Raw genomic sequence first — 22,104 nt, 5'->3', positions numbered from 1 at the left:
GGCCTCTGCACCCCATGCAATCTCTTTTACAGGCTTGTTCTAGCTTCTTCCTGAGAGATCAACCCATTAGCACTGCAGGCCTGCATTGTGATCTCTGAGTCGTGCAATTTCCCTGCATGTGTAGGCTAAGGTCCAGCCGTCACACCTTGGCAGTCAGTCATTATTAGCATCAATTATCCATCTCGGCAAAAAACTGCACAGTTGTCAAAAACACCCGAACATCAATTCGGCCACATGAAAAAACATAAAGAAATATCTAATGTTGATCGCTGATCTTAATGGAAAGCTACCAGATGTCCATATCATTTGTTCAGTATTTTTCACTCTCAGAATGCAACAGAACAGGGGCTATACGTACTGTATAAAGCTGCTCAGAATTACTCCTGAGAATGGTTTCAAACTGTGACTTAGGAGCTAAAAAATTCTCACCAAAAAGTAGGACCTAAGTGCTATGTATAACAGAGCTAAGACTTTTTTTTTTTTAGCAAAGAGTAAGCGGCATTCTTAGGTGCTGATATCAGTTTCATTTACAGCATACTCAGGTGCCATAAGGAGGAACTACAGTAACTGCACCCAGGAATCAGCCAATAACAAAAATTGATGGAACTGCCCATTGCATAAACTGGAACAATTAGCAATGCCATCCTGTCTCAGTTTATATTAAAAATGTAGACACAAAATTGATTTTTTCCCTTGTTAAAATTCTTGTTTTTAAATTAATGTCTACTAATCATATCACCCCTAATTGTTAAGAGCTGTAGCATATAGATGATAATATAATGTTATCTTAAGATAATAGATTCAACAAGGTGAAAATCAAATTGAAAGCAGAGAGAAATTCACGCTTCAAGTGGAGCAAGTATTAAAAAAGAAGAATGTCATAAGGGGTAAATTCAGCCCCACATGAATTAGCAAAGACAAAAAAATGCTTGCCAAGAATCTTGCAATCTATTAATTCCTCATTCCCTTCCACTAAACGAACTCCAGACCAATGTGAGGAGAGATTATACAACGTAGCTTACTTTGCACAGCACAAACGTTTCTGGTGGATGGTTCCCAGATGCTTAGGGAAATCAATTAATTTAAAACTGTCTGAGCCTTGATAATGGCACGTATGGCTCTACCAACTAATTGATTTATTATTACTTTGCATTATTGCAGTAGGGGAATATACAAAATCTCTTACAAGATCTGTGAAGAACATACAATCCCGATGATCAAGACAATACTTTTTCAACAATTATGTCTCATCAGACATTTCCAATACATCCTTTCTGCTGCCAACTCTTAACCTCTCGGGCTCTCTTAAATAATCTAGGAACTAAGACCATTCTTGACACATAAGATTTTTTTATACAATGCACTTATACTTACTCCTACAATTAATGACCAAAATTGCGTAATTCTCAGAATTCTGACGCATTTGAGACCAAAGTTTTACTCTGAGTGGCTTTATGAACACCGGCCCATACATACCAGCTCCTAAGTCAAAGTTTGAGACCATTCTTAGGAGTAATTCTGAGCGCCAATACAACTCCTGATCTCAGCTGTAGGAGTGGCAACAGCAGGGGGATTCCCCCAAATATTTCTGCCTTTGAGAGTATTTCAGCAACCTCTGCTTCTGAATTGTGCCATGAAAGATGCAAAGTTGTCGGTTACTAAAACAAGCATTCATTTTCTGGTCTGGAAAAATATTGCCTATCACTTGCTGCAATTGTGAGATGGAAAGTCCAGTCAGCAAATACTTCAGATTGAGCGCAAACAACACTAATAAAGTGATGGGCACCTCCGGCAACACATACATAGAAAAGAATATAACAGTAAACAACACTGTGGCTGAAAAAAAATATTTTTTGGAATAACAGTTTTTACTGTGGGTGTAACTAAAAAGACCAATACTAGCAGCAATAACTCTGTCCACTCCAGCAAAGACAAAGCACCAAACACTGAAAGAGGAAAGGCAACTGGAAAAGCACTGCTGTAAATTGCACGCCCTGAAACAGCACAGTGGACTTTGGAAAGTCCCTCGGGCCAAAACATCGCGTGCAACTATTGTTAAGATTAAGGCAATGCAATATAAATCTTGTGGAAGATGATGGATTGACAACTACATTAACCCATGAAGGAGAAACAAAAAACACATTCTGTTATTTTTTGGCAGACTATGACTACAATATGTTATCTATGTATCCGCTGTATCTAAAGAGACTGGTGAAAATCCAGAAAATAAATATTTTATTATTTTATTATTTTATTACTACTTTAAATGACAGTATGCACAGAAAACTTGATCATTTTAGTTATCATTTTAGTTTGACTGAGCCAAAACATGCACATAGGCAACATTACATTTTTGTTTCTAATTTTATGAGGGCATATTGCAACATACTGTATAATAACACTGTATAATATACTTTATAATAATAATGACCCATTTGTTTGGTTTGCTTTCCAAAACTACTGATAAGGAGGTCAGATTATAACACCACAGTGTGCCGATTTATGCCAGTGTATTTGCACAATGACACTTTAATTCCAGATTTGTGCAAATAATTCAAAGATTTAAAGGTAAAAACCTTTTTATGTATGACCTATTTTATGTAAACTTAAAAATATTAATTTCATGCATCAGCTAGACTGAAGACAGTAATATAAATGCATGCCAGAGTTTGAACATAAAATGAAAGCATATCTATTCATCTAAACCCTATGCAATTTGAAAAAAAAAAAAATCTGTGAGATGCACTACTAATACTACTACTACTACTACCAACAACTATTATTGTTATTCTTATTGTTATTATTATTCTTAACACAGAAACCAACCAACTAACATATACAATTGTGTCTGCATTCACATTGGAATGTTACCAGTAACATTTTAACACTACTACCAGTTCTACTACTACTATGAAATAATAATAATAATAATAATAATAATAATAATAATAATAATAATAATACATGGTAATTATATTTAAAACAGAATTTGTAAAAACAAATGCCACTCTGACTGCAATATAGAAACTATGACCCACTTTGTGTGCATTCCATGCTTTGTAAAAACATATTTTTCAATATGTATGTCAAAGACTCCCAAGGACACTACAGCCCAGTTTCCATCAATATTCATCCTTAAACTGAAAATAAATGAACTCAAATAAAAATATAGATTTCTAGCTTTTTTTAGTTTAGTATTTGTCCTTAAACTTAATAAAGGTGACTTCTGAACTCACCCAACTGTGTCTGTGAAGACAATTGATATATTTGTAATAAGTACACCATAATGATTTTCCAGGCTGAAGCTGAGCGATACATTTATATTCTCTTAGTATATAATAGTTCATATTTATTTTTACTAACCAGAAATGAACACATATAGTTCAAAATGCAACTTTTGTTAACATTATTAATGGTAAGGCTAGTCCATTTTTGACCTCAGAATAAAGCCATCAAACTTCCAGTAAGACAATTAGGGCATTCCATTTTTTATAAATGTGCACAGTTTTACAAACTGCTCTCACAAATGTCTACAATAACAATAACAATAATAATAATTATTATTATAATAATTATAATAAATTCATAAATAACTATAATACTACTACCCACAGTGACCACAGTAAAAATTCAAAAGGCTCCATATTTTAATACTAATTTTTATCTAAAGTAGTAATGGTTTGAGTATAATTAATGTACATATGTTGCATTTGGCTTTTTAAACCAAAATTAAATACAACATGTGGGTCAAATAATTAATAAAAACAATTTCAACTCTGGAATCATTTGAAACCACCCCTGAAGATTGCTGAGAAATTGTTAATCAGCAAAATATAAATTGCTTAAATTTCTGAAAGAATTATGTTGTTCTAAATAGAATTTTTGTGGTGCCTAAAAGGGTTAACCTATTTCAGACAAGCGTTTGCCCCAGATCTGTACACCACGCTGCACACAGCTCCCATAATCTTTTGGACATTACTTGTTTATCATGCAGTAGAAACCTCTTTCTCACTCCACAAACACACAGAGTGATCCCAAAGGATGCTCCTGACCGCATCCACACCTCGCTTTCACCCAATCTGCAATCTGCGTACCTCCCTCTGATCTGACATCAAGTGATTATGCCAGTGTCCTGATGAGGTGATGTAGGACAGTGCAATACAACCGCTGACTGTTTCAGGCTGTCTATGAAGTACTTTTGATGTCCACATAGGCCAAATTTTATTAGACCTAGCTGACGCCAGCCATCACTACACAGTATTTTTCTGTCCGTAGCACATTCTCAAATAGCTACAAAAACAAGATGAGATGATCTGTTTTTGTTTCTGCTCTTGGTTAGATTCACATCGTGAACCATACTTTTAATATCTCATAAACGGCAGGCAGTTTGTGCAACAGTGTCGCCAAGCTTTATCAGAATACATTAAATTGTACACAATATATTGGCACAGGGCAGATAGAGACCAAACAGCTCCAGAAAATCAGCTTTAGTGTTACTTCTATGACCAGGAGGCTGCTGCATATTTCCCAGTAAGGGATAAACTGGAGTTGTGAGATGGAAGGTACTGGAAAAAGACAAAGAAACCTGAAGCAATTAAGCAGCAGTGTAGCACAAGGAATTAGGCTTGTTTTCAGGTTTGATTCCCAGGTTGAGCACTGCCTTGCATCCTTAACATGAACAGATTCTTTGTGAATTGTAGCTTATCTGGCCTGTTCTATTGTCATCAGATTAGATCCAACTTCTTATTTTAGTGGTAATTCCTAGCACTTGGAACTATACTTCCCTCTAGGGCCTTTCAGTGCCCTGGTTATGATTATGCACTTTGTTGTATGTCGCTCTGAATAGAGCATCTGCCAAATCAAATGCCTGTAATGTAATGTTCTGTAGTTTGTTCTAATGACCTTGATATGCACTTTTTTGTACGTCACTTTGGATAAAAGCGTCTGCGAAATAAAATTTAATGTAACATGAATTAAGTAAATATCTGGCTTTGTTAGCAAATAATTGGGTAATTTGCCAACAAAGTAAGCCACTCTGCATGCGATCATCTGTTAAATGCCTAAATGTAAAAGGCGCACATCTCTACAATGGCGCAGGACTAATTTAACTCTACTTAGCTTAAATGGTGGTTTCACATTCATTTTGAAATGCACTTTGAAAAAGACAATTGGGTTTTTAAAGCAACTGATACATTCTGAAATTGTTATACATGTATAAAACTGAAAATACTAATCAGATATACAAATGTGGAGGGAGAGAAGGTAATAGAGATATAGAGAAGGGCATTACCTTGGCAGGTGACTCCTCGTGGCTCGTGGGCGACGTCACAGAGGCATTTTCCAATGGGCACAAGCCACTCCCCCTCCGTGCTGCAGTACATCCTTGGAGGCTCCGCCTCCCTGGAGTTATTGACGCAGGAGCCCCGGACCTCCACCAGCGCCTGGGAGTCCGTGGGCACCGTGTCAGGGAACGTGGCCAGGTTCCTGACGGTGAACGGGCACTTTTTAAAGTACACCCGCACTGTCACCAGGGCCACACAGGCTCCCACGTCCTGGAAGGCCAGGTAGAAGCCCTTCTGGGCTACGGGCCCCACCTCCCGCACCTCCGTGTTCAGCTTGAGGATGCGGTCGCCCAGGTCCGTCTGCGTGAAGCTTTCATCGGCCGCAATGGTGTCGATCTTGGAAAACTGGTGCTCCCAGAACTGGTCACCCTGGTCCTCTTCCGTCTCCATGTAGTAGAGGTTGAAAGTCTCCTTGCAGGTCCCCAAGACCAGGGGGATGCTGTTGCAGTCCCTCAGGGTGAACTTGAGCTCCACGTAAATCTTCTGGGCGGAGTTCCGAGGGATCCAGTTGGTCCGCAGCCAGTTGTTCTGGCTGTATTCCATGACGTTGCACACCTGGAAGGTGCGGATAGGTGTGTAGTGCTCATCCACGCCGCTGATCTCTTCCCACTAGGAGCGGGAGAGAGGGAATATTCAGGTATATTTCGTCAGCTGAAAATTAAGGTTCTATCTGCCTAGTTTTGAGATATTGAGCTTCAAAGATTCCAATGTGAATGGGCTCCAAGCAGATACGACTTTTAAAGTATGTATTATACAGTATTTTTGTATAAAATGTATTTAGTGTATGTATTTAGTACCCTAAGCACAACAAAAAAAAGTCAGTTAGAACCTTATAATTATCAGCTCATGATTTATCGAGATTTACTGTACACTCAAAAAATGGTTCCAGAAGGAACCTTGTGACATACAGTAGAATAACTCTATTGAGTTAAATGGTCCTTTGTCAGGCAAAATGGTAATTTATTGGGGAGCATTCCCACCTATGAGAGATGGTTCGAAAAATGGTTCCTGTATGGACACAAGTCAATGAAACCCTTTTTGTGTATAAAGAGCAGAGATATTCAGCTTGAACATTAATCTTTGTGCACATTTATAAAGCAACAGGAGTGGGATCAGTTTTACCTGGATTACAGATCAGCATTCGTAATCAGCTTCAATAAACATAATGCTATGTTTTCTGTTCTGTCCTGTACCAACTTTGCATGTGTTGTGTAGAGTTATTTTGACCCTCTGTAACTGTATACAGGTGCCAAACTTTCACTTCCTGGCTTAAAATGAAATGTTTCTACTATATTTTTCATATTTATGGATAAAAGGCTAGTAATTTGGGAGACATTAAGAAGGCGACACACAAATTGTCAAAGTTTTTCTATTGCAATAATTTTGCATTTATTTAAACTGCTGGGATCCCCCCGAACATAAAAGTGGTCAGTCTTAACATAATATCAGGGTTAATGAAAATGCAGATAACAATAGAATTCAACATTAAAAAAAACCAAACAAATAGGGTCCAACTTTTAAAAGTGATTGTTACATTGTGACAGTGACTGGTTTCTTCAATTAGCTTATAGATGTTCTGCTCCATACAAAAAAGCCCATGATGTGTATGTGGGTAAAGTGTTAAAACCTTTGAGATCCTTCAAAATCTGACATACACCATGTGTTTTCTGAAATACCGAGTATGTGTTCGAAAGAGGAACAAGTGTGTTACGCATGGTCTCTTTGGTACTGATAAGAAACACATTGGCTAAGTCAAACAGTCCCTCTGAGAGAAGCTGTTTGTTTCCAGATGGAGAAAATGTGCACACAGACTGTAAATTTGGCCACTTTAGTTTAATCTTTACCCTTACGTTAATAAGACAGCACAGAAAGCATTGTGCTGCGAACTGGCCATTAACAGTCTGTTAATGTAAAAGCTACAATTTTTAAATCTAAATTGAAACCCATATATTTACACCAGTGAATAATTTCAAATGCATCAAATTCACAGTTAAAACATTTGAATCAGCTAATGTTTGGGATCGTTTTTAAATTCCGGTTGACAGCCCCTGAATTTGGTGAAAAATACAGCTTTTTTCAGTATTATCAACTCTAATGTTTGTTTAAAAGCATTATGAAGTAAATATTAAATGTCCCATAAATGTTAACATGATGATTAATTTACATACAGTATGTTAAACTAAATATCACATAGATAACTTGTAAAATATCCAGAGAAAATAGAATGTGTGTGTGTGTGTTTTTTTCTTCTTCTTTCAGCAACTTAATAACACCAAAATCGTTGATGAAGTCAAATTAAACCCAGGTGATAATGTACTTTATCAGCATACCGAGAATGTGTGCACATAAATCTTTTTTTGCTGAAACAAATGAGGTGTTGTGCATGGGCTTTATTACAGATATTGCTCAGGAGAACACTTATTATGGAAAAATATGAAATTACTACCTGTCACACACTTACATTGCTTTTCACTTATTGGGCACCTGGAGATATTCTTAAATAATTATCTTTAGTTTACCTTTATGAATGTCATTCACTATTGTTATTCGTACTAGGCGAAGGAAATAGGATTAGGAATAAGGAAAAATAGGCAGGTCTTGAACCTAGTTAACTGTACCAATCGCATATAATGGCATTAATGCAATCGTAAATATGCACAATTTTCCAACTGAAATGGTGAATTGTACCAAAACAAATGACCACATTATAAAATCATCCGGCCATATTTTTAACCTTTACTTGACCAAATCTTTGCTCAGTATGATATCAATCTATACTCCTGAGAATAACACGATGTTCTGCACTACTGTAAGTTGCTCTGTATAAGTGTGTCTGTACATGTAAATGTAATGAAATCAGTAGGAACCTATTTCTTGTGGCATTAAGAAAAGTGAGTCAGGTACTCAAAGGATCACATAGCCAATCCGACTTAAGGTAGACAATTTGGAAGTCAAACATTTGTGTTAATTTGACCTGGCCAAAGACCACTACACTTTTGAAAAGGAAAGGTAATCAAGAAATATCTAGAAAGGGAAAAGAAAACAAAAAAGAAAGACACAGTGGGTGTAGCAAGGCTTGTGGGTGGATGCAGGGACCTCTTCATGTTATAATATAGGCCAATGTGTCTCTTTGGCCTGCAAAGCCCAAAACCCCAAAGTCTGAGGACGAAACTTCACTTCCTAGTCCAGTAACAGAATACTTCACATCCACATCAGCGGGTGACTGTAATTTTGTTTGAGCTATCACTTTACAGGAACACTAAACCCCCCAGGGCAAGAAAAGGCTACATTGATGAAATTATACAAAATCAACATTTGGTTAAATGCTCTGGTCCAATAACATCACATTTGTACACTCACTGAAAACAGGCCAGCTGGGAAATGATTTTAAATAATGCATTTCCTGGCAATAGTGCAGGATTCGAGATGAGTTTTGGTTTCAGGAAGATATGTAATAAAAATACAATCATATTGAAGACATTTGCTGTAGCTTCATGGGGCACCATACACTGTACATACTGTACACACACATTACCATTATAAGTTCTTGAACTCAACATGAATGTGTACATTTCCTATTCTCATTCATAGACTTCACACAGGGAAAGTGTCTAAAACCCAAAAGATTTCTGAAATCACTGATATACTGATAACTGAAATGTTAAAATTATTAAAAGGAAGCTCTATTTTCACCAATATTCTTCTTTCATATAATTTGGCAAGCCTAAGAAACAGCCTTGGACTGTGCACAGCTTCTTTTTTCTTTTCTTTTTTTTCTTTTTTTTGGCAGCTACTTTAAACATGAAATGGTTCATATCCCAGAATAGAACACGGGGAAGTGGCCACTTCTACCTGATGTTAACATCCGTTCAATGGTAGTTTTTCCTCCTGAGGAATGTGGTTCATGATTTTGGTTGCTTATTGACTATCCAAAAAAATTAGATGTGAATTGGACCAATAATTCAAAAACAAATAATGCACAACGTCCCTGTGTTCAGAAGTCCGTATTAGCGCACGATGGTCCGAACATATAAGCCTGCACGGTTCGTAGTCTCTTGTTAGCAACAGCCACCTCACCACAATGTCACAGTGGAGCACTATTACCATGTCACTATATGCTGAAATGGATTGTGTATGTGACATGTATGTGACTAGTCTTTATAATTTACACACAGGCATAAACCACAGCTGATCTGGGAGTAATTTTTATTTTATTCATCATGAAGTATGCACTGTTCGGAACATGGTGAGCTAACTTGGTGCTCGGAACATCGAGAGTTTACGTTACATTCCCAGGGCTAATACAAAAATTTAATAAACAAAAAAACAAGCCTGTAATAGCCAATTATAATTATGCCTAATTAACAGAATATGTTAATATTTTGTCTCAGTAGTGCCAGAAACAATCCCAAAAAAATTGTGGAAAATTTGTAAAACACACATGAAAATACTGATGTCAAAAATGGTCATGCACCAAATGCCCAGCACATTCACAGCAAGCAACTGTACAGCCTTTTTAATGAGAGAGAAACTGTAAGATATTTTACATTCCCCACTCTGGTCTTGCATAGTGCTAATCCCCATTTATGAGCCACATCTGTTGGGGTTTTGAGTACCATTTTCAGATGTGTGGCTCTCCCTTTCTGATGAGACTGGTGTATAGTGCCTATTGATTACAGCCTGTAAAAATAGCATGTGAGTTGTGGGTCTCTACCTAATTGCCTATTTTGTGTCACAGCATTACATTATGGTATTCCAGACAGGGGATTTGGGAATTTCCAGGCACTTTCGCTTCCAGGAGATTATATTACATTTTACCTCTTATTATTTCAAACCTCACATGAAATGGAAAAAATCTCGCTCAGCACCCCCTTCTCTCTCCCTCTCTCTCTTTCTCTCTCTATCGCTCGCTTTCTCGCTCTCTCAGTTCAATTCAAGAATGTGTTATTGGCATGACTGTGTTCATAACAATATTGCCAAAGCAGGTAGTAATAACTACGTTGTTACAAACAGAATCATAATAGATAAAAAAAACTCTCACTCTCTCGCTCTCTCTCTCCTCTCTCTCTCACACACACACACCCTGTTTTTCAGTCCCTAAAAAGGTGAAAAAAGGTGACACTAAAGCTCATTTCAATGTAGCTGCATTAACACTTGCATTAAAACACTTACGGATTTTTGTTTTAAATATGTACCCAGCCCAACGTGCTCAGGGAACAGTCAGGTTAATGAGATTAGTGTGCTGTGAGTACATAACGGTGTGAGTGTAAGACAGACAGACAGGAACAGTCTGACTGCACCTGCCAAACTCACCCCATGCGACGGGTAGGAGATCCAGCCCAGCTCCCCCTGACTTGCTTTGGAGTCAAGCAGGTTAACTGTGCGGGAGGAGGGAAGAGAAAGAATTGGACACATTAGCCTCTGTTGCCTCAGCTCCACATCCAAACCTTTTTGTTTATCCAGCTGCTGCCTATTTATTTGTATTTGCTTCCAAACAAGCAAACTGTTGATGGTTATTTTCTCAACTGGAATGACGGATTCTTTACAACAGATTAATAATAAAATATCAAAGAAAATAAATTGCAGTGACTACAGGGATATACAGCAAAGCTATTTTATTAGCGGTTCACCCTTTTTCTACTGGCTTGAATGATATCAGTGGGATAGTTATTACTGTATAGATGGGCTTTCCAGAGGTGCAAATCTGGCAGACATACACAAACATACAGTGTGAATTCGAGATTTTGGCTGATTCAAATGTCAAATGTTGACATTTTTAAATGTATATTTGCCTGTATGTAATGTGAATTATGAAATTATGAATAAAGCAAGCTCAAGGTTGCACGGTTGAACCATTACTGTCCTCTCTGATATACAATTGCTGTACACTTGCCTTTTTTAAGTGACATCTTAAACAGCCAATCTAAATTAATTCTCTGTAATGACAGACTAAATCCAGAATTTACACTGTTTGTTTACTATCCAGACATCTTCATGAGAGATATTGAGTATATTGATATTAATTTATTGTCCCGTGTTGATCCTCCAAAACATTCAGAGATAAACTTTTATGTTGATTGTGTAATTTCTGTATCATAATTATTCCACTGTTGCTATTCTTTAAAAACTATTCCATAGCCATTTTCTTTTTAAATAAACCGACAGGCTCTTGAGGGCTTGGTGCTTACGTCCTAACTTGCAGTAGCTCCGTTCCTTTACCTCCCAAAAGGCTGTAGCTGGGTGCACTTTTATAGTAGCCCTTAGGAATGAGACCAGAGACGGCTGAGCTGACTGCTAATTAACCTCAGGTGTGCATGTCTGTACGTGGTGATGACGCTGTCCGCCGTCCTACAGGCCTCCTGGGCCTTGCGAGGTAACAGGAACAGTTGTTTCAGTTGCAGACACTCCATCTCCAGAGCATGTGGAAAGGAAAGTTTTAGTCGCTGTGACTGGCTCTGAAGTCAGTAGTCTAAGTTCTTGAGATTTTTTGCCTGCTTTTAGTAGCTGCTCCTAATTTGAGCACCGCATACACTCACTGAGCACTTTATTAGGTATTTATTACACTTCTTTTTTTGACTTATTGGTCTTCTGCTGCTGTAGCCTATCCACTTAGAGGTTTGACGTGTTCAGAGATGCTCTTCTGTATACCACTGTTGTAATGTGTGGTTATTTGCGTTACTGTCACCTGTCTGGCCCTTCTCCTCTGACCTCTCTTATTAACAAGGGGTTTTTGCCTACAGAACTGCTGTTCACTCAATGTTTTTTTTGTTTTTCGCACCATTCTCTGCAAACTCCAGGGACTGTTGTGCGTGAAAATCCCAGGAGATCAGTATTTTCTGAGATACTCAACAATCATTCCACAGGCAAAATCACTTAGATCACATTTTTTCCCCATTCTGACATTTGGTCTGAAAAACTGCTGAAGCTCTTGACCATGCCTGCATGCTTGTATTAGTATTAGTGGCTGATTAAATATATGCATTGACAAGCTAGTGTACAGGTCTACCTAATAAAGTGTTCACTGAGTGTACATGACATCATGATTCATCAGAAGAAGTACATGACCATTGGTCTGGAACAGAAAAGCGCAGCCCTGAAAGCTGGGCAGAATTATCTCACATCAAAGTGTCAGTCTGGTCAGGCTTGTACTGCGAGGCCATAAGCCTGACAAGTAAAGTTACAAGGAAGGACAGTGGGAGAGGAACCGTTTATACACTCCCAACCCCTCCTAGCAACACAGAGCCAAACATGTGAATAAAATGAATAATAGATGAGAGTCATACTTCTTTTAAGCTTTTTCCCTTTTTCGCCCCCCAGTTTGGAATTCCCCATCACGCTCGGGCTCAAAAGCTCATCGCGGCCTCTATCATCGGCGCAGGAGAGCGGAGATGAGCACGCGCCTTCCTTTGAAGCATGTGATGTCGGCTGCTGCTTATCACACCGCAGTTCACAAGTCCGGCTCACACAGACGTGTGTCAGGGGAAGACACTTCACGTGCAGCTCGTCAGACAAACTTGGGGGCGCCCAATCAAACAGGGGGGGGGTTACTGGTGCATGATGAAACACTGTCATGTCAGCAGACTTAAACCCTCTTGTTGCTGGGCAGTGCTACTGTACAGCCAATATCATTGCGGGGCTGCCAGCCGCAGTCAGCACTGGCATGATTAGATACCAGTCTGCGGGGCCCTTCCACACACTGAAACAAGTGCTTAGTTACATTTAAATAGTGCGTTTTTCACACTCAAAGCGACATTAGCTAAGGAGGTAAGAGTGCTCGTCAGACAGTCGGAAAGTTGCTTGTTCGATCCCCCCCCTGAGCAGGACACCTTGCCCCCAATTGCTGTCGACCAGCTGGTCGTTGCCTTGCATGGCAGCCTATCGCCTTTGGCATGCGAGTCCGAGTGTGTGTGAAGGGGTGAATGAGAGGCATTCATTGTAAAGCACTTTGGATCAAAGCACTCCATTTCTATTTACCATTCGCCAAAGCGCTTTACAGTGATGAGGGAGTAACTAGCCTCAACCACCACCAATGTGCAGTACCCACCTGGGTGTTGCAACGGCAGCCATTTTGTGCCAGAATGCATGAGCCACCCAGCACCCCCTTCAGCCATAATTTCACTATTTTAATTATTTAACTATACTACATGCACAGATAAATCAACTGCCAGTTGTAAAGGGGCTATTGTTATTATTTAGTGACAGCCAATAATTTTTAATGGTACTGCTGTCAGTGCAGCAGAACCGTAAAATGGTGCTTTAAATTTAGATGATTGCACATAAAGATTTTGATACATGGAAGCAGACGTTATATCAAGTTAAAAATCAGGTACCATGTCAAAATGAAACAAATCGCTACTGTATGTCACGTTGTCTACAAATACTGCATGCATTAGAGGTAGATGAGAAGGCTATAATTCCAGTGCGGTTCTCAGACTCGTCAAAAACGTCAACCGGGTGCGGTGGAAATATTTCCATTCACTTTAAAGCTATCGTTTAGATTACAGCAATTCACCTCCACCATTGGTTCCAATTTCAGTTTCTGACTGAGCAGAGACCAAGTCAGCCCACCTAGAGTTTGAGAGCAGAAAATAAGACAGCTATATCAGGGAAGTGAATTACCCAACAGCAGTGGAGTGTTTACTTCTCTGCAGAGGGGAATGGCATCTGGGAGATCTTGTTGATCTCCCGACACGCTGTACTATAAGGCAAATAAAATTATTAATAGAAATCTGACGGCCTGCCTCTGGGACCAGGGAGTGTGAGGCAAGAGCAGGTGAATCGATTTGAGGAGAAACAATCGCGCAAAGCCGCTACCACGGGCAGCCTGCGGACATCGGTCTCTGTGATAAATTACAGCCAGGCCAAAGGAGCCTCTCTTTTAATCAGAGAGGCTCCTTAATCGAAGGCTCCGATTCAATCTATAATGATATCTATGGTGGACCCAACAATATAGGCCTACTGTATTATACAACATTTCATGAATACCATTGGACTTAAATTATTAAGCCTGATTTGGTCATCCAGCTTTCCCTTCCTTTATACTGAGAAGTTTTTAATTCATAAAAACCACAGAAAGTGACTTTAAAAAAAGAAAAACAGCATCCCGTCTGATGTCTCTAGTCAGAGAAGTGTTACTGGTGGTACTGAGACCTGGACCTGTCCCAAGTGACTGTTATTTCAAATATTAAATTCTATTTCTGATTCTATTCAAAATTCAATTCCATTTGTAATGGAAGAATTTATGAAAACAACTGAATCTGATCAAAAGTATATACAAATGAGCTGTATTTTTAATAAATAAATGCCATTATTTAATGTTATTTTACTATGGTACAGTAACTACAAAGGGAGATAACATTATACAATGAGTATCTGTACACTACTGCCACATTACAAACTGTGTTATTTTAGAAGCATTTCTGTTAACGTAAGTAAATAATGAAATGGGACTAGAAAAATTCCAAAATATATGTGAAATAGATTTAATGCAAATACATCTTGTGCATTGTTTATTTATTTAGGTAATTTAAAGCAACACTTTACCGGGCATAACTGATTATAAATATATATTTTTAAATGATTCCAGATTTTAGCTTAAGAACTGTCATTAATTGCTATACTAATCAATTAGTTCTCATTAATGCTTGAAATTAAGTAGTTTAACTTGATTACATATGATTAATATTAACACATTTGCTTTGAAATTATCATTTTTCTTCACTTTCTATTTCTGACTGGCTTGATATATGGATAATAAATGTTAAAGTATGACAAAAATAAATATTTCTCAGTAAAATCTGGAAAATTAAAGCCGGTTAAATAGATCAAATGAAGAATCATAAAAATATACAGTTTCATGTTTACAAGTTTTCAAATACATATGAGTAATTAATTCCAAAATAGTTTTTAAAATTTAGGACAAATCACTTATTAAAAACAACAATTTGTTTCACACTTGTTACATCTTTTATTCATATTATTAGAACTCCTATTTATTTCATAGAACGAACTTGCCATGTTGCCAAGTTAAGGGCAGAAAATTGCATATTGCATATTTTCGGATCCTAAAGCAGTAGTGCTGAACATCAGGGGGAGTGACATATCCAGTTGTCCAGATCGAATCCTGGCAAAGTCAGTGCCAACTGTGACCATTGAGTCCCATAATAAATCCAGGTATAATTAGTCATCATATCACCCAGGGCGAGAGGGTTTAGTAAGGAGTATATTCTCCACTTTTTGGTGCAATACTGACACCTGAATGATGCTTCCAGTTTACTTGGGTTTAGATTAGTTTATCGAGGAAAGAAGTTAAAATATAACTTTACAGTAAAACAGTGTCTGTCCTGAGATTAAAATATTAAAAATAATTATTTCTATGTGTCCTCAATGTTAAACGCCACATACAGGACATTGAGACGGTTCCACATTTTACATAAAAACATTGCATAATACATAATCAAGAAGCATTTGCAATATCCTAACAATATCAATATCATAAAAATTACAATATTCTCCATTCTCATCATACACAGACTACATAACACATAATTAATTTGGGACCTGCCCATATCACAAATTAAATATAATACAAGCTAGCTTGCTAGTTATGCAAGCCCTGTTCACAACATTGTGTTACTCCAATGTGGACTGCAGAGTGAATAGAAACAACAACTGCTGGAAGCATTTTGGAGCAAGTGCCCTGTAGATTTCACAGTGATGATTAGAGCAAAGAGGCAGGCCTAAAAATGACAGACAATTAGGCCTACTGAGCATTCCAAATTATAAATAAAAAGTTATTTCCAAAAGGAAAGCATAAAATGAACCAGCATTACAGCACTAAAGAACAAAAACAAAGAGAAGGCTAAATCCTAAACCACCTAACTACAGTATTTGACCCATTATGATGCCAACGATGTATGCGCCTACATCGCATGCATTATTCAGCTCAGTCCCACAGTGTCTGATGCGTCTAGTTTCTCGGCTGTCCTGAATACACAGGAAGTCCCAGTCCATCAGCTACAGCACTGCCACCAAGAAGCGCTGTGTGCTGCAAGACTGATGGCTCAGAGAGCCTGCTAGCTGACACAGGGCTATTTGTAATGCCAAGGCATGTGTAAGTATACACTTAGGCTGCTGAATGGGATCATCACTCACAAAATATTGCCCTTCCCTTGTGCAGGCCCAGTGCTCCTTGAGACTTCGAACAAGCCGCGATGCCTCAGATCAAAATGCAGCAAGAAAATTAGGGCGAGAGCCAGAATGGAGACCACGGCATGCATCCGACAGCCCAGTTTCCTACACTGTCAACTTATCAACATAATGCAGGAACATTCAGTGGGTTCAGAGCTGGAATGAAGACTGCAGCATACATCAGACATCAGACAGCCTGTGTATCTCAACACACGGTATTTGCATGTGAGCAGGGGGGGATTGAAGTTGAGATCTTGCTGCTTTTGCCCCTTAATAACCAAGTGCCCCCACAATCCCACCCTTTATGTTTCAACCCAAGACTAGTAAATGGCTCAAATTATATATGTTGTATAATTATATAACTATATCAATATATAATTATATTAAATTATAAAATATATATTATTACTTTTTAAAAGCGTTGTGTTTCACTGCGTAACTCTAAACTGCCTCTCTTGCCTGTGGGCTTGGCAGACGCTTCAGTCCGACTTGTGCCCATTCACAGAACGACATTGAGAATGGTCTTTTTATACTGCTGCCCCGGCCCTTGAGAGAGTCTATGCACAGCCTGGCCTCTACCATCAACAGCAGGCAGTTACCCATCTGCACTCCACAGAGCAGAGCACTGTGACTTTCTCAATGCCAGATAACAGCCATTGGGACTCTTTGGTAGAGGAGGATTGAATCTGTAATGTCAGAAAATATTAATTAATGTCACGGTTATTGAATATGTATAAAATATGGAAGTACAATTCTGAGAATTGGGCTTTGTGGGCACTGTAAAAAAATGAAACACCATATTTACCCAAAAACGTAATACTTATTATTACTTAATCCATTAATTTACCTTAATTTTATTGAGTAAATAGGGGTGTCATTTTTTACTGCATATCTGTTTGTGTGTGCGTGTATCTGTACTGTATGAAGCACTGCAAAAGGGGAAGCCACCCCCCTTGAATTTAAAAACAAGTACATTACTTAAAACAACTATTTTTTCTTGAGGTGTCAGCAACTGCAACCATGTGTGCGATCATTTGGGAACATTAAGGGTGGTATGTTGAATGTTTTGCATAACCTCAGGATATTGCAGTTGAGTTAATTATTTAATAGGTATAAAATCGCAATAAAAATGGTAAAGTCAATGGCTTTTTTTGTTAACAGAACATCAAATTGATAAGACCCAGGTCTTCCATACAGTAAATCTTTCTTTCAAAAATAAAGAGGGACAGAATTACCCTGATGCCAAAGAATCATGATGCAGAGTCATTTTATCGTCTACATTAAAAAAGCAAGTGAATCGCAGCTCCAAATCACAAATTATGGACAGTGACTTTTCATACTTTATATTTACCATGTTAATAAAATGTATTAAGTTATTCTACTTTGCATGGTTTGGTTTCTCAAATGTATTTGCTGGCTGTGAATGTCAAAAACAAGGCCCGGATCGCTCTCATTTCTCATTTATATGTCTGTGGCTCCACACTGACACTTGCTGGTGAATCGACTTGTCCTCATTACTCATAAGAAGGCATTAAATAAATATATAAATACATAAACAGACAGATAGATAGACAGAGCATCATATATACCTATTTTCAATGGATTTAAATTTCCACATGGGAAATAATAAAGCATTCTCTTTAGAATACGCCCTTCATATTGGCCTAGACCTTGCAATCATGCTCAGAATTTCTCTATGAAATTATAAGTCTGTGTGGTATGTGCGCGTATGTGTATATAATGAATCCGTCTAAATAATGAATCCCGCATAAATCCAGATACCATGTCTACTTTAGATGTAGGCCCATTAGGCCTAGTTACGTAAATCTTGAAACAAATGTGAAAAATATTATTTGCTTTTCATTGTTATAAAAAATTATATAAACTCCAGGCCTGTATACAATCATTTCGTATAACCTAATCAATATAGTAGTTGAGGAATAACGAGATTTATTTTATTTAGGCCTCCAGTAGCCTATGTTTCATTAAACGTCAAAGCAAACTCGGTTGAAAAAAAGCTAGATTGAAGTACAATTATTTCAAATGTTTTATTCGTTAATATTATTACCTGACATCGACTGAACTTTACTGACTTTACACATTTAAACTTGCAAAACACACTAGGCTAAGCTTCAAAAGCCACGAATGAAGAATGTGACAACAAACGTGAAAAGACCAGTTACACCTGCAAAGCATTAAAGCTTAAATTTAGATTCAATGCTTGTGAGGGCGGAATCGCTACATTAACTTATGTACACGATTCTACTTTTAATGAGCACTATAATAGTTAACGTCCTGTAGCCTACGTATGCATTTTACAATTTCCATAATTGTAATACTGTATTTTGTCCCCTTTGTCAACGCCCATGACAAAGCACCCTTAGCGCATCAGGCTAGTTTTTAACTTTATCCAATGCTCTTTTTTTGGTGACGTCAGTCTAAATTACAATATGCTATAGGCTACCGTTGTTCTGAATTAACAAATGGAATGGAATTTTATTGGACTTTCAACAACTGGACATTGCGCAAATTGCATAAAAATGAAAAATGTATACCTAAATGTGGCAATATCCAGAGAAACTGCTAAACAATACGATTCCACAGGCCAATTTCATAAACAACAGCGGTGGATTTAATAACAATAACAATAAGAAGAAGAAGAAAAAATGTTCTAAACTAAATTGCGTCTATGGTATTACCACGAGGCTACAAAATCTTCAGTCTGTTGGGGAGGATATGCATAAAGCAATCAGGGTAGTAACTGCGAATATATCTGCACAAGAAAGCATGGGATATGCCTTGGATGGTACCAATCATCAGTTGGCTACCTAGAGCCTGTGTTCAATACAACCGCAATCCTTGAGTGACAAGTTGGCCTACGACGTTAACACTCGTCGGAACTGTTAGGTAAGTTTTGGGATTAAATAAAACAAGCTGAAAAAGTGTTTACATTTGTCATTCAAAGTTGAAAACAATGCGCATTGAGAATAGTCTGTCTGCATTCGGGTTATCAACCCCATAACTGTTTGAACGGAATGATAACTTGTAGGCTACCCACAATAAAGATGAATAGAGAAGATAACGGCTGACATCCAGTCCATTGTGTATTCGCATACCGCGAACAACCAGCGCATCTCACCGCTGAAAATGACGGATAAGTTACATAGCCCCCAAACTTATAAAAGAAACAATGAAACACAGCGATATAAATGTGACATATATTACAAAGATGCTCTAAAAATAGAACTCAAATTCGTCACAAAATAAAATAGAAACGCGTATTGTGTCAATTTAGGCTAAATTAAGATGAAAAGGGTTAGAGCATACTTCGGTATCATCGTTTGCGTCGCTAACCATGGGCTACACTGTCTCTTCGTTAGGCCTATAGCATTATCCCCCAATAGTTTAACCATAAATTTAAGAATGGCTACATCGACAACAATTGCTCATAAGTGTGACCTAGGTAAGTAACCTACCTAATAAATTTAATTCGACGATAATCATAAAACATTTCACAAAAGGCAGTGGCTCCCCTTTACTATTTATTAGCCTATATAAAATTGATTATTTTATTTGCTGAAACGCACTCCTCTTACAGTTTGACCTGATTAAACAATCCTACCCCTCGCGCTGTATGAGCGATCTAAACACTAAAGCGAGTCTGCGAATTAATCAATCTATGGAACAGTTTAGTAAAGGCGCCCCATAAAGCGTAATTGGTTCCACGCTGTTTTAAGAGCACGAAACAGACACATGGGTTTTGCATGCTAACACAAGTATTGAAGAGAGACAAACTAACATCACTTTACATTCCCTCTGTAGCCTACACCTCAACCACAGCATCAGCGCTCCGTGGACCACCTTAAGCAACACTGAGCAGCGACTAAAAAGTAGCACAGGACTCTCGCTCGTTTCATTCCAAACGTTATCATACCTTCATTGGAGTGATGGCTAGTCAGATGTCCTTGGCAAACAGGCGAGAAGAGAAAGAGTAAAAGGACAGAGGGTTTGCAATCCATGACGGTGGTTCAGAGGACAGAGAGAAGTATATAACTCCATAAAGCATGCCACTGATGCGGGATCGCCGATTGCGACACAAGTTACCATTCTCGGCTCGGAGACTGATGTCAAGTTTGACACCGGAGATGAGGAGGAGTCTGCGCGCATTCCCTCTCCCTCTCTCCTTCACAGAGACTGGCTCCGGCGAACGGATTCCATTTTCCGCTGGGTCCTACCGGCCAGACTGTTAATTTTCAGACGTTCTCAAGTTCACGAGAGGTCACCTTTATTTTCACCTGGGATGGTGCGGTGACAATATTTTTAAAATTATTTTAAGAACATGTAAAAACGCACCGAAGTCAGCATTTTAATACTTACATCACCATGCTTGTAGGCTATGTATGCTAGAGTAGGGGACATACGAAATGCATCAGATAAGCAGTATTTATTTGTTGATAATTGCATTTTTAATGGTTAATGTCATTATCGTCAAATTCAGTAAAATGCATCCTCCCTTTGGCTCAATTCACATGACGTGCGTTTGGGCAAGATCAATCTTCCATACAAAGCTGTACACGCCTGATATGAACAGTTGACAAATATAACTACCGATCATAGTTTGGCTCCTGGTCCTCAAATGATTGGTTGATCTTAAAATATAAAAATAAATCAAATAAATACAGGCTGCGAAGGAGATGACTAAGTCTGGCAAATGAATGATCCTTTCTTATGTGTTTCCTCTATTCATTTATAGTTGACTTTAACATTTCTTTTAATATTTATTTACACTTGTTTTATACAGTCTAATTTACAAATGACAGGGTATAAATACAAGTGTAAATAAATAGCCTACACATTTACCGAATGTACAAAAATTGTTATGTCAGGGCACCATTCATTAAATGAAACATATATGTCGTGTGAACCTTACATGTAATTTAGCTGTGATTCTGCACAATGAATGAAACTTTTGAAGTTTTAGCTATATGTCTGGCAGCAACAGAAAAAACATATGTAGTTAAGCTTTATTACCTTGTATTAATTTAAATACATATTCAGTGTTACTGTGCACAATTGCAATTCAGTAACAATAAGAATGAGGCACAATCCAGTCCAGCATTCTCACACTGTGACCTCTTTTAAAAATAATATCATTAGCTGATTCTATTCCAATACTGTGACAACATTTTGCACTGAACTGCATTACTTTCATTGTCATGTAAGTCCAGTAACTCCCCATTTGAAATGGTCCATTCAACATTCAGCATTTGGCAATATGTGGCAGTGTGGTGTCATGGCAGTATGGTGTAACAGGGGGACTACCATTGTAATCTAAATGTTCCAACCTGGGAATGGAACTCCAAAGATTCAAAGTGAATGGGCTCCAAGCAGATACGCCCATTTAGATTTTTTTCATACTTCCTAACATTATTTCTGTGTAAAACTTCACACAAATATTTAAATAAATATATATGAATATGTAGTGCCCTTTAAACAACATATGTATGACACAAATGTCAGAACCTTCTAATTCTAAGGTCAAACATGAGTAAGTAATGTGTAGGTCTTTCTG

General features: G+C 37.9%; 1 protein-coding gene across 5 annotated transcripts in view; it reads right to left on the bottom strand.

Annotated features, from left to right (window-relative positions):
• Positions 1 to 20,630, bottom strand: part of LOC133123279 (ephrin type-A receptor 3-like) — an 86,727-nt gene extending 66,097 nt beyond the window's left edge. For all 5 annotated transcript variants that reach the window (XM_061233619.1, XM_061233622.1, XM_061233621.1 and 2 more), the window contains exons 1-3: positions 20,467 to 20,630; positions 10,656 to 10,720; positions 5,291 to 5,951 (exon numbers count right to left, since the gene is read on the bottom strand). In XM_061233619.1, coding sequence (XP_061089603.1) covers positions 5,291 to 5,951; positions 10,656 to 10,720; positions 20,467 to 20,551 — 811 coding nt within the window. In that variant the 5' untranslated portion in view covers positions 20,552 to 20,630. The remainder of the gene's footprint in view (positions 1 to 5,290; positions 5,952 to 10,655; positions 10,721 to 20,466) is intronic.
• Between the last annotated feature and the right edge of the window lie 1,474 nt (positions 20,631 to 22,104).

Source organism: Conger conger, chromosome 3, assembly GCF_963514075.1.
Source record: "Conger conger chromosome 3, fConCon1.1, whole genome shotgun sequence".
Lineage (NCBI taxonomy): Eukaryota > Metazoa > Chordata > Actinopteri > Anguilliformes > Congridae > Conger > Conger conger.
Note: the sequence above shows the minus strand (reverse complement) of the source record. Positions and strands in the feature narration are given on the sequence as shown.